This window comes from Fusarium falciforme, chromosome 12 (assembly GCF_026873545.1).
Source record: "Fusarium falciforme chromosome 12, complete sequence".
In the NCBI taxonomy this organism is placed as follows: domain Eukaryota; kingdom Fungi; phylum Ascomycota; class Sordariomycetes; order Hypocreales; family Nectriaceae; genus Fusarium; species Fusarium falciforme.
The window spans coordinates 2,688,183-2,700,540 of record NC_070555.1 but is presented as its reverse complement, the minus strand read 5'-3'; the positions used below and the strand labels follow the sequence as shown (position 1 = coordinate 2,700,540).

General features: G+C 48.8%; 4 protein-coding genes and 1 pseudogene across 5 annotated transcripts, besides 1 other annotated feature; 2 read left to right on the top strand and 3 right to left on the bottom strand.

Annotated features, from left to right (window-relative positions):
- Nucleotides 1–142: 142 nt before the first annotated feature.
- On the bottom strand, nucleotides 143–1,927 carry NCS54_01461000 (Hypothetical protein; the record flags this gene model as incomplete). The annotated part of the gene is made up of 1 exon (XM_053159750.1): nucleotides 143–1,927. One exon carries the CDS (start codon nucleotides 1,925–1,927, stop codon nucleotides 143–145), a length of 1,785 nt encoding a protein of 594 aa, XP_053015725.1.
- A 2,510-nt stretch (nucleotides 1,928–4,437) lies between these two features.
- On the top strand, nucleotides 4,438–5,323 carry NCS54_01460900 (annotated as a pseudogene). The gene is made up of 3 exons: nucleotides 4,438–4,649; nucleotides 4,697–5,093; nucleotides 5,141–5,323.
- Nucleotides 4,438–5,323: a sequence feature.
- A 132-nt stretch (nucleotides 5,324–5,455) lies between these two features.
- On the bottom strand, nucleotides 5,456–5,929 carry NCS54_01460800 (Hypothetical protein; the record flags this gene model as incomplete). The annotated part of the gene is made up of 2 exons (XM_053159749.1): nucleotides 5,681–5,929; nucleotides 5,456–5,626 (listed from the first exon to the last, which is right to left on the bottom strand). The coding sequence occupies exons 1-2, from the start codon at nucleotides 5,867–5,869 to the stop codon at nucleotides 5,456–5,458; spliced, it is 360 nt and encodes a 119-aa protein (XP_053015724.1). The 5' UTR covers nucleotides 5,870–5,929.
- A 409-nt stretch (nucleotides 5,930–6,338) lies between these two features.
- NCS54_01460700 (Salicylate hydroxylase) lies at nucleotides 6,339–7,811 on the top strand (the record flags this gene model as incomplete). The annotated part of the gene is made up of 3 exons (XM_053159748.1): nucleotides 6,339–6,408; nucleotides 6,464–6,664; nucleotides 6,727–7,811. The coding sequence occupies 3 exons, from the start codon at nucleotides 6,339–6,341 to the stop codon at nucleotides 7,809–7,811; spliced, it is 1,356 nt and encodes a 451-aa protein (XP_053015723.1).
- Nucleotides 7,812–8,005: 194 nt separating this feature from the next.
- NCS54_01460600 (C6 transcription factor) lies at nucleotides 8,006–10,673 on the bottom strand (the record flags this gene model as incomplete). Its single annotated transcript, XM_053159747.1, has 8 exons — nucleotides 8,006–8,247; nucleotides 8,302–8,511; nucleotides 8,560–9,236; nucleotides 9,292–9,484; nucleotides 9,538–10,014; nucleotides 10,074–10,354; nucleotides 10,421–10,527; nucleotides 10,593–10,673. The coding sequence occupies 8 exons, from the start codon at nucleotides 10,671–10,673 to the stop codon at nucleotides 8,006–8,008; spliced, it is 2,268 nt and encodes a 755-aa protein (XP_053015722.1).
- Nucleotides 10,674–12,358: the final 1,685 nt, after the last annotated feature.

Genomic DNA, 12,358 nt, shown 5'->3' with positions numbered 1-12,358 from the left:
CACAAGTCTTTGGGTTATATATCGTCACCTCGTCAATGCAGTACAAGCTGTGCCACCTTCATCCCTCTTTGTATGATGGGTAAGCGCGTAAGAATCAGCCAGTAAAATATCAAAAGAGACAAATCAAAGATGAACAAAGCTCTCATTTCTGATATTCCGTACTAGGAGGAAGACTACACAACAGAGAGAAGCACCTTGAAAGATGTTCCGCGGCTCCCATATCAGCACCTTGAACTGACCTCACAACCCAATTGTTGGATTCAACATCCTTCATCGCTCCCCACCTCCTATCCTTCACCTCTGGCCGTATCTTGCCCATCTCTATCACTCCACCATCAAACGCAGGATCGTGGCGGATATTCCAAGCGATAGTAAACAGTTCACTATTACACAGAATTCCAGCCATTGACAGTAGGCCTTCGGGCTCCTCGGTCAGAATTGATGGGCTGCGCTGAAGATGAATGTGAATAGCAACGACAGAACAGAGGATAACCATGAGAAATGCAATGATGACATATGCCACCCAGGGGACGACAAATAGTCGCGTTGTAGGGATAAGAGCCGTCCCAGTATCTGTCTCCGGCTCCGAGAGTGAATCAAAGCGATGAATTGCAACTGCGTTCAGATATATGGCAGTAAAGACTTTTGAAGCTGCATCCATCAAGACGTCAGATACCAGTGGCTTGGACGGCTGCGACCGCTGGGCATAGTACAATATCAAACTGCCCATGTCCGAATTTGACCACTTGGCCTGAGGATTGAAAGACACAGGTCCAAGGATGTCCCGCTCAAAGACCCTCCACAACTTTGGCCGACCGGTATCCGCCTCGCCCGTCTCGGTAAAGGACCAGATGAAAGGGGCACCAATCGATGGCGTGACTGTTAATGTTCCTGCAACCTGGCGATATCCAGTCGCACAGGAGATGACACTGATGTCGTCCAGATTGTTGGATGCTGAAGATGAATATGTGGTTGCTGTAAATACCAAGCGACTGTAATATGCCTTGGAAGAACAATCAATCTCCGACGTGATTTTGAAGTAGGTACTTTGCGAGCTGTTGATCCCAAAACTCTGCTTGAAGCTGCACCCTCTGTCATTTCCGGATACCTCGACTGAGTCGCCATCAGATGTGATGGTATAGGCCTTGACCAACACGCAGTTGAGATAAGCCGAGTATGCTGTAGTGTTTGCAGAAATGTCTGCTCCTCCAGCAAGTTTTGACTTAGGAGAAAACGGGCGGAAAGCACGCTCATTATCTGTCCAGGCAATCCCGTTTCCCTGGTAGATCAATGTGGCCGCAACGGTATCTAGGACAGGCCGCCAATCGAGGGTTGCGTTGATGTTGTTGTCATTGAAGACCTCATTGTACACAGTTGGGGATGCCTTGGCCACTCCCACGACTTCTGGCACAAATAGCCGAGCAGCAAAAGGTGCGATAGCGTATGTGAGCCACACAGACATTAAAATCGTTGCTCCAACCATGTAATGCGACTTTCGAAAGGCTCCCCACCAACGCCAAATGCTGGCGACGACGCGATAGTCGAGCATGATTGACCATCTGGCTTCAGCGCCGCGTTCCTTGGGTAGCTCGACGTAGGGTTGGCGCTCTGCAATGGCGCCAGCCATCCAGGCCCAGTATGCACCGAAAAGCGAAAAGACGAAACTGGGCAACGTCGTCCAGAGCAGACCCAGGTCCCAAGAAATGCTGAAGATTTGTGGGTTGCCCGAAGAGTCAGGCGAGCTTTCATTGCGGGACGGGATTGTGACAAAGCCATCCTTGGTTGACGACACGATTGTGGGGGAAATGACGGTTGTAAGGAGGGCTAGATTGAGGAATGTGAAGGTCAGGAGTGATGGCCATCGTAGGCAGCTATTGAGCCACCCATAGGACGATTGAGGGACTGAGCCTTGGTGTTTCCCAGTCATAATGAATTGGCGACAAGGGCAGATTTCGTAGATCAGTGAACCAACGCGCCAAAGTCGTCAACTTTGGTCCCTGACCATCCCTAGCATATTTGTACAGCATCCTGCCCAGGTCCCAAGGTGAGCCCCGAAGCATTGCGGGCTTCCTGAACGCCAACAAAGAGAAGGGTATGGAACTTGCCGAAACTAGTGGCATACCGTCGAGTTGGATGCCTCCGTTCGCACAAGCTGAACAAGGCTGATTTTGGCTTCTGAGATGGCGCAGAATGCCCATTTGTCTTGTCCGCGTGACTTTAGTTGACCTCAGCTGAATGCGATTAGTCTGGGAGCCTCAAAGCCACACCGTTCATGGGATTGGCTCGACACTCCACTTAGGTCATTAAGTCAGATGACCGGGAACCCGCCACCCCGGGAACCCGCCAGCCCCACTTTAAGCCACAACACCAAGGACCACGATCATAACAATCACTCATATCATAACGAAGAAAGCCAATAATTAGCTAATTTGAGTAAATTAGTAATATGAATAGATCAGATGATAAGAAAATAAGCTCCTTAGCAAGCCTCCTTTTCCTCCTCTTGCCGCATTAGGCTCCTTGTTGCATATAGCTCCTTTATCTCACGCATAACCTAATCAGGCGGTTTATTAACCTTCCGTCTCTTTGCAACACGTGATTGGCTCATACGAGCTTCTAATTGGTCGGCTCGATCTGATTCCATTACCCTTTTGAGGGTCTCTTTCTCTAGCCCCTTGCCAACCATGCGGCAAAAGAGCCTCCTCGTTGGGGTCAATTCCTCAACGTGGAAGGCAGCCCTTGCAAGGTCAGCCATATCTTCGGTCCGCTTAGGCGTATGAAAGAGGGATAATTCAGGCTCTTAATTTGCTGCTTATGGGGTCAAATTACCTTCTTCGGCAGCTTGAGCCTCTTCTTTATCTGGTATCACATACGGGCTCGAGAGAGGCTTTTGAACGTCAATTGGCCACAGGCCTGATCCTCGCTAGCCACTCTTGATATTGGCTTCCGTAAGTGCAGCGGCCCGGGCCTTATAATAATACCGAAGGAAGGTTGCCTTTGCCGTTGGGCCTTCTTCAACTAATGAGGCCATAAGAGAGAGCTCATTTCGGTAATTCCTCTTGAGAATGCTAAAGCATAATAGGTCAAGGGGCTGAAGGATATATGATATATATGCCGGCAAGTAATAGGGGTATATATTTGCTCTGAAGTAACCGAAGATAAAAGCCTTAGATAGGTAGCTATCGTGCCCATCTAGGAAAAGGAGCCTCTTCTCATTAGCCTCTTCCAGCTCCATAAACGGGATAAAGACCTTCTCGAGCCACTCGTGGCTAATAACGTTATTGGTCTAGCCCTTTGGAGATGCCATAAAGAACCAATTACTCAAAAAGGAAGGATCCTCTAGAAACCACTATTATTAAGGCTCTTCACCTTTAAAGATAACCAAAGGGGGAAAGTGCCGGCCATCTGCACTTATACACTCAGTAATAGTAACCCAATTGCGTAACTTAGGGTCCTTTTTAATAGCTTTTCTTCTCTCTAATTGGCCGACCACTAGGCCATTAAGACCGACTCCTTGGAAGATGCCAATTTCATCCATATTCCAACGATGCCAATGCTAGATAACGATGACCTCTGGGTCCTTCAATTGGTTAAACCAAGCCCAGATAATAACTGCTTTCGAGCCCCTGATTCGCTTAGCTTCAATTTGAACCGCACGGAGCATTTTAATTCATTAGTTGCGGGCTATGAACCGGTCAATCTAATGCTTACTAAGCGGCCTTGAGTCTCCTTAGACCATCAACACACACTGCACCAATTGCCTAATTTAGAAGTGTGTTAATGGGGTTCCAAGGGTATCTTGAACCCTCAGCCAATCACAGAGCTCCTTTTTAAGGGCATGAGAAAGCCGCTGTTGACCCTTATGAGCCTTTCCTTTGGGCTCCTTTCCGGCAAGCCGGTCCCGGAGGGAAGATCGAGGAACTGAGTGCTGATTAGCTGCTTTGATAACCGAGCTTCCGTTTTTAACCTTCTGAATTGCCTCATTGAGGTCTTCATCCGTATATTCAGGCATTTTGATTAGCTAGAATAGCTTCAATTTGATATAAAGATCGTTATATAAGTGATCAATTTGATCAAGGTCTTGGTGAAGGAAAAAGCGGGGGTGGCGGGTTCCCGGTCATCTGACTTATAAATCTAGACTATCAACACCTGGCCTATTGATGGTTTCCACGCTGCTAAAGCCACAAAGGACTTGAAAGGACTCGGTCCTGCTGTCCTGGATCATGGTGGGTTTGGGTTGCGCCTCGCAAGGCACAACTAACGACGCTATGGCTTGGGTCTTGACAATTGTAACTAGATCGGTTCAAGCCTCGCTCCGACCAACCTTTTACTGTATCGGAAGAACCCGTACTTCATCTACATATAGAACTAGAGCTGGTACTGTAACTGTAAGCATAACAAGAAGCTTGCGATTCAGCCCAAAACCCCTGCGTCAAAATGATTCGACCCATCGTTGCCCTTACTATCCTCTCCAGCATCTCCACGTGCTATGCAACTATAAAACCCAGCAATTGCGTAGGAGACATTACAGAATTTCCAAACTGCGACAAGGCCAATTCGATTGCTATAAAATGCAGCAATCTCAGCAAGCAAGAAACCATCCACTGCTTCTGCACGCAGGAGCTTCTGGATGCTTATGTGGCGAAAGTGTATATATATCACCGTTGATAGCGTGAGGATACTGACAATGCTTTAGGTGCAAGGGTGAATTCAGGCGATGCACCCTGGGAAATTCGTATGATAGTTCGGTGGATGATGAGATCGCCAATTGGCAAGATGCATGCGGCCCCTATCTTCCAGACGATATCACAACTCCGTCTGCTCCCGAGGCAACCAAAACGATAGGCCGGGACACATGCGAGACTATCGTAGGGAGTTGTGCTCAATCGAGCCAGTCTGTCACCTCCTGCTCTTCCGCCTATACGAAGCCAGCAGACATCACCAGCTGTCGGTGTCAGGAGTCCATCGTTTCCCTTGCTTCAGTGTGCAATATTGATGGGCCAAATTCTTGCGAGGGAAAGACCGCGATTACGTCTAACATCTGGGAGTTCCGAAACTGTGAAGCTGCCACTGATATTTTGAAGACTACGAAGGTAGGCCGGGAGATAATTTGACAGTACAATTGCTAACAAGTGAGTAGGAAAGTGGACCGATAACAAAGAAGCCGGAAGACGGTGCTGACCAAGAGGCGACTGCTACGTTAGTTTTTGGACCAACTTCTACTGTTACCTCAACTACATCGGGCGGAACTGCGTCTAGAAGCCCTGGCCTGGGGTTTGCAAAAGGGTTTATGCTTGTTTCAACATTCATCTATGTTTTTTATGGTAGACGCCAGCCTCTAGATACCCAACAAAGCCACCTTACTTTATACACCTATAGTGTTCCTTCAACGTTTGTCTCGTGACACCGTTTTCGTATCAAACAAAGCCATCTACTTAATCCGCCAGAGAATTTCTCATCCCAGCAGCAAGGGGATTTGCTGCTTCAGATGCTCTACTATCGCATCTGGCCCCTCATTAACCTGAAGGCCATGCGGAATGGCGTAGGTCTTGATGTCTGGGATGATAGACTTGGCAATCTCTTGCATTTCTGTGCTCTCTTCGATGGTCCACATTGAGGCGCAAAACTAAATTCACCCATCAGCTATGCCTTGAAGGGGTGTTTTTTAGGGTCAACTTACGAGGATATCTGGCTGAAACTCCTTGACCTTCGGCTCAACTTCATCTTTACTGATGCAGTTGGCTACATAGTCGATCGTATACTGATCTTTGAGGTCGTTGACCACCCGGCCAATGAGTCTCTTGGCACGCTCGGGCGCATTGTTCACTGTAACCAGCTTGTACGGGCCTTTGGGGGTAGAGGACGACATGTTCAAAGTGTTGGATTGCCAATTGGAGCTGCGGAACTGGATGTCGTTATCAGAATCGTCTTCAAGGATGATAGTTTATCCTTTTAATGGCGAGATTGGCAAAGATGCGGAGTCATGTCTCGCTTTGTCATGACGATTGTGCTGCCGACCTTTCCTGGTCCGAATCCTCGGGTGTTCAAAGCAGGGCCGGCTAACCTTGTTCCGATTGGTTGAAACGCGCAACTCTGCTGGTGAATGGCTTCCGATTCGCCAAAGACCATGCTGGGAACTGGGACTATACCTCTCTCGGACTCGGCACTTACTCTGCTCAATCAAGACAGACTCCTTTGCTATAAGATTCAGTAGTAAAACACACACCTCAATACTTGCCAGGCAGTTAAAACTACCAATTTTTTTCAAGCTTCATTCAGAAACAATCTCTTGAGTTCTTCCCGTCCAATTCCGCTCCCACCTCAGCACCTGGCCCATCATGGCTGTAAAGCAGGCTGGCGGGTCATCAGACAGTCCAATGGATCTTCCAATCGCCATCATTGGTGCAGGCATGTTGAACCCTGCCCTTGCCTGCGTGTGACGAGTCATACTAAATACTCACAGGCATGGGTGGACTGGCAAGTGCATTGTCACTGGCCAAGAAAGGCTTTAAGGATATTCAAGTCTTTGAGAATGCATCCGACCTTGGCTTTGTCGGCGCTGGAATCCAGCTAGCACCGAACCTGGTGCGCATTCTTACCCGTCTAGACTGCTGGGAGGAGATTGAGGCGGAAGCAACGGATGTTCTGGAGACAAGCATCAGAGGTATGGATTGCCCTTTCACCAAGATAAATCTAGTGTACACTTTTACTTACTCGTTGAGAAAGATGGCGCTACCAACCAAGAACTCACACATGTCCACATGCCGGACATTCGCAAAAAGTATGGCTACCCTCACTGTACTGGACATCGAGCATCTCTTGCCGGTGGACTCTACAAGGCGTGCAAGCAAGAAGCCGCCATCAAGTTCAACTTTGGCCACGTCCTTGAGAGCATCGACTCTTTCACGCCACAGCCGACCTTCACTGTAAAGCCCCGTGACGGCGAGGCGTATCAGGTCAAAGTTGCTGTCTTGATAGCAGCAGACGGAGTCAAGTCTGTTGCGCGTGCCCAACTCCTCAGTCAGACCGGTCTCTCGGCAACTACAGAGGATACCGGACAGGCCGCCTACCGCGTACTACTTCCCCGGGATGCGATGGCATCAGATCCCGAGATGATGGCATTACTCGATAGTAATCAAGTGACGCGTTGGATCGGAGAGAAGCGTCACTGGATCTGCTATCCAATCGCATCACGGACTATTTACAACATGTCATCTATCCAGCCCGATGTCAACTTTGCCTCTGCCCCTTCCGCCACATATACAACAAAGGGCTCCAAGCAAGCCATGCTGGACGTGTTTTCCGATTTCTGCCCCGTCATTCAACGAATGTTGAACCTTGTTCCTGAGGGTGAAGTCTGTGAGTGGAAACTACGTGTCCATAAGCCACTTCCAACCTGGGTCCATGGTTCTGTGGGCCTGGTAGGTGACGCATGCCATCCGACTCTGCCTCACCTCAACCAAGGTGCTGGAATGGCAATTGAGGATGCTGCTACGATAGCCGAAATCCTTTCTCGGGCACCAGATACCACTCCTGAGACTATCAACAAGTGCCTCAAAGTTTACGAACTTGTTCGAAAGGAACGCACCACGACACTTGTTGACCTAGCTGCACTTTCGGGTCGTACACTGCATTTGGGCGCTGGTACAGCCAAGGAAGAGCGCGATCGGCAGTTTGCCGAAGCCAAAACTAATGGGGGCAAAGTTCCTGATAAATGGGCATCTCCGGAGGTGCAGCAGATGATCTACTCTCATGATTGCATGAAGACAGCCGCCAAGAAGTTTGATGAGCTGTATCAAAGCCTGAGCTGAGCTAGCAAGGGATAATGAAGATATCTCTATTGTTAAAAGCCAACATATTGCTATAAGGCTGGTGTATGTGTCGATATTATGGATGGATGATGCCAGTTTGGGTAGTTACGGATAATATTTATCGATACTACACTACATAAAATGAACAATAAGTATACATTGGTGATAAGGCCTGTTGTCTTATGACAACCACGTCATATCAAGCCTGCTGCGTCGAAGTCTGTGATTCCTAGCAGGTCCAAGTCAACGAAATCGGCATTGTTAAAAGTGGGAACATTGAGGTCACTGAACAAGCCGGTCACAGGATCATCGAGTACACTTGTCATCAACTCCCCGTGAACTTGACCGGATAAGTTACCTGGCTCCTGAGCGCGCGTGACAGCATGCGGTATCATTGGAGGATCTGATCCGTGGTCTGTTGGAACAGGCATCCTTGCTATGTCTCATCAGTTTCAGCTACTTATGGATAAGCATTTTCCCCGAGACTCACTGCTGGTTATCAAAAAGTCTAGGTGACGTTGTAGACAACGGTGCGCCTTCACACTCATGGCGCTAGATGCTCCTATCGCCCGTAGCATGTCTAGGCAGGCGCGTAGTCTGACTTCCAGCTGAAAGCTGCTGTGCCCACAGGCAATGAATTCGGCCTCGGGGCTAGTTGAAGCTAGCCAGAAGGCAAACGTGTGAAGACATATAGTAAGAGCTAATAAACGTCAGCGTGAGAATCTTGTTGATGGCCGGAACAACTGACCTGCATAGTTACAAGTCCACCAGATCGCATTGCTCTTGAAGAAAGTTGGACTGTAAGCTAACAAGCCACGAATGAGGTGACAGAAATTGTTGGTTGCTGTGAAATCATCCTTCAAGAGACTTGCAGCAGTGTTCTTGAGCACTTCTGAGACTGCCTGCTGATCCTTGCGTGTAGCGGCTTCGAGGATAGACATGAGAAGACACCCATGAACGAGAAGCACTGTTCGGTAATAGAATATTGAAAGTAAAATCGAATTTCTTTGTGCTTCGATGTCACACTCAGTCCACGAACTGAAGTTGACATCAGATTCCAGGATCGAGCGAGGTGAAGTGCTGCTGCGCCATTTCTCTAGTCTCAACGAGAGCTCTAGAGTTTTCCCGAGAAGTTCGTCGGTTTTTATAGAGCTCGAAGGATCGATATTCGAGCCACATACAGACTCCATTACGACACCCATGATCCCATGTAGCATTCTGGAAAGATGCAGCGTTAGCGGATTAGCAATGAAGAGGATCGGGGGAGTAGAGTACACAATATTGTGGAAGTATTCTAGATTTTCTTGCGAGTACTGCATCTCGACGGTCCTTTGTTGGCGCATAGATACTAGCATATGCAGTATATCAGAGCGAACGTGCTGCAGAGGTATCATGCATGGTTGTCCAAGAGCTGAACTCAGCATCCTGTTCGACGTCAGTGTTGGCAGGCAGATGCATGAATAGAAGAGGGCAGATATACCTGTCTTGATTAACGGTGGCGAACCAAAGACTTGAACGGAGTTCTTTCTCGGAAGCTGTTAGATGGCCGTACGATGAAGGGGCGTGAATGCCAAGTTGGTAGGAAGCTTTGACAGCAAGTGAGTGTGTTGTCCAGCTTTCGGTAGAGCGCTGGCTATTTTGCTGAAAGATGCTTAGAAGTAAAAGTGCCTGAACTAGTGATTTGTGATGAGTGCCTGCGTAATTAAGCAGATATTGATCAACATACGTAGCTCGAGACTGGGCGCGTATAACGTCTTTGGATCCAATAGACTCAAAGTTCGCCGGTAAAGTGGCTCTGCAGCAGCAGCATCCCGAGTAGAAAGTGCATGCGCAAATATGATACTCCGTAAAGCTTTGACCGCACGATTCGACGATTTCGGATGTGATTCTGAAGGTCCAGCAATCTTGTCAAAGCTATCTAACAGGGCAGGTTGGTTGACATAAGGCAGGACAGCGCCGACGGTATCGAAAAATCGTGAGATCAGATTCATAGCCTCATCTCGACCAGGAGTATTTACTATATCAACCTCATCAACGCTCCCGTAGTGGGCGATTGAAGACGAGGCGGGGTGCGGAAGATGCGCAGGACCGGTATGTGCTTGAACTGCTCGTAAAGGTTCTTGATGCAGACGGCTACTGCGATGGCCCAAGTTTGCAATGCTTGCCGTCAGAGACCAGAACAAGGCGTGATTAGAGCTCGATCCTGGGTTTATCGTGTCAAAACGTGCGGCTAAACTATCAGCCGGACAACGGAAGACTCACCAAAATAGCAGATGCTGCTCCCTGATGATGGGTGATCAAAGACACCTGCAGCCAACACGTCAATCCGAGATTCAGACTTATCCGAACTCTCCGTTGCAGTATTCTCTCTTTGCATTTCTGTCTCATGAATGCTGTCTGGCAAGTGAGGAGAAACCTCGGCGTCTGATAGGTTGATGTGAATGCCCTCAGATGCGTTTGCGTCGGCAGGGTCTGGGTTTTGCGAGGCTGCGGCGAGACGAGCCTCCAGCTCACTCACTCTACTCCGGAGCTCAAAGTTGGCTCTGTCCTCATTGTGTCAATATTTCATGATCTAGACCATGAGCAAGCCATGCCCAGGGCTGACAAACCTGCGTTCTGCTTGTCGATTGAGACGTTTGTCTCGGACATTGTATGAGTATGTGCACTCGAGATGAAGCCTTAGGCAGCGTTCACACGCCGGATTGGCACCGTCGCACTAAGGCTGCAGATCAGCAAACAGCTCTCCCCGGGTGAAGGACGTCTGGGCAGATGGCTGCTCACCTTGGACTTGGTCTGCCTGCACGCGTTGCAGGCTATCGATGCTCTTGGTCGTTTGGTGAGAGGGCGACTGCTAAGGTCCATGGTGAGTTAATCGGCATTGTCAACCCGATCGAGTTCTCGTCTTTGAGTGTGCAGTCCTAATGTCAGCGCGAGGATGAAGGATGTTGAATTTGCGGGGATTCCCTGCGCTAAAAACGGGGGATGGATCGGACGTACCGATCCACGGCTTCGGCCCACACCACCCCCAGAGTTATTGCGGCCGCCCGTAACAGGTCTGCAGGCCGTTTTCATTATATATAAACATACACAGATCAATCAATTTATTGTACAATCTCATTTGCGGTAATTCCATTTTTGCTCCAACTCACACCTGAAATATCCCAGCTCCGAACACGACCCTCAGTAGTTGACCCAGTATTGGTCAAATTGCATCCTGAATAGGTATGAATAAGTTAGACACATGATCCTGTTTCATCAGACATGATGAAGGTGGACTTGCTTATGTCGATTTATTCGTTCCATACGCTTCTCCCGAACATCGACGGAATACGAGCACTTATGCCCAATTCTCTCACATAGCTCACAAGATGCGCGATTGCCGCTGCACTAGCATTTTCTCAGTTGAAGTCATTACTAGACCAGGGAATGAGAGCTCATACGGGGCGTTTTAAGAGTCTGCATCCGTTGCAGACTCGCGGCGACTTGCTGGCCCTGGTTTTCTTTATATAAGGTTTCCCATCAGACCACGGAGCGCCGGGAATCGGTACATCTACGTCGAGAATCCAAGTCATCTTGAATGTTTTGGGTAAGACTTTGGAAAAGAGGATGATGTCAGACTGTTGGTGGTGATGAAAAGTTTGCGGGGAAGCCTATATCGTCAGAGGCTTGACTCGCACCCGCAAGTCACGTTCAATGTACAGTCTGTTTCTACGTTTGTGACATACTGTGCTATTTACCTGAAACATCGTCAAATTATGACTACCCAGGCACCGTAGAGATTGACAAGGCTGAAATTAAGGACCATGCCGAGCCTTGTTTCTTTCAACTTTGAAGAAATCTTGAAGACGGCAATCCCCGTTAATACCGTCGACATTAATGGCTCGGGACAGCCCCACAAGGGATCGGCAGAGGAAAGGCCGAACCGGAGGATGCTTGGACCACCCACTTTTGCCGCCACGCGTCTCTCATCCTCATTCTTCAGGTCCCAATTCTCCTCCGATATCGTCATTTCTCTCCCTTGGATCTCGCACCATATTTATTCTCGCCTATTCGCTCGGGACAGCCCCACGCCAGAGCTGGCGCAGATGCCGTCCGCTACCCGCCAGCATGTGAGGACCGGCTGCCGGACCTGCAAGTACGTTTGTCTAACTCTTCTTGCCAAGAATACCATTGACATTAATTGTCTTCGAAATTGAGCTTTTTGGAGTTACCCGTCATTTGTCGGCTCGGGAAGAGGCCGCCGATGCTATTCTAGCTGCTTGCGACTTGATCCCAATGTTGTCTAAGGCGACTTTCCGCGGCGCAAAAACTGAAGATCACGAGAAATGTAACCACTGTTCCGTTGGAGTTGTGCACGGTGCACTCGGCAAAGATCTTGTGGAATGGAGACCACCGCAAATTGCAGACTATTATTGCAGAATGTCGGGAGCCGCAAGATACGCACCCGGCCAGACCCCAGAGGATGTGGTTGCTACCATGACTGACATCATTGCTGGTGTCGTTGCAAACTATCCTGGGATGACATACAAACTCACCGAGCAGGCACG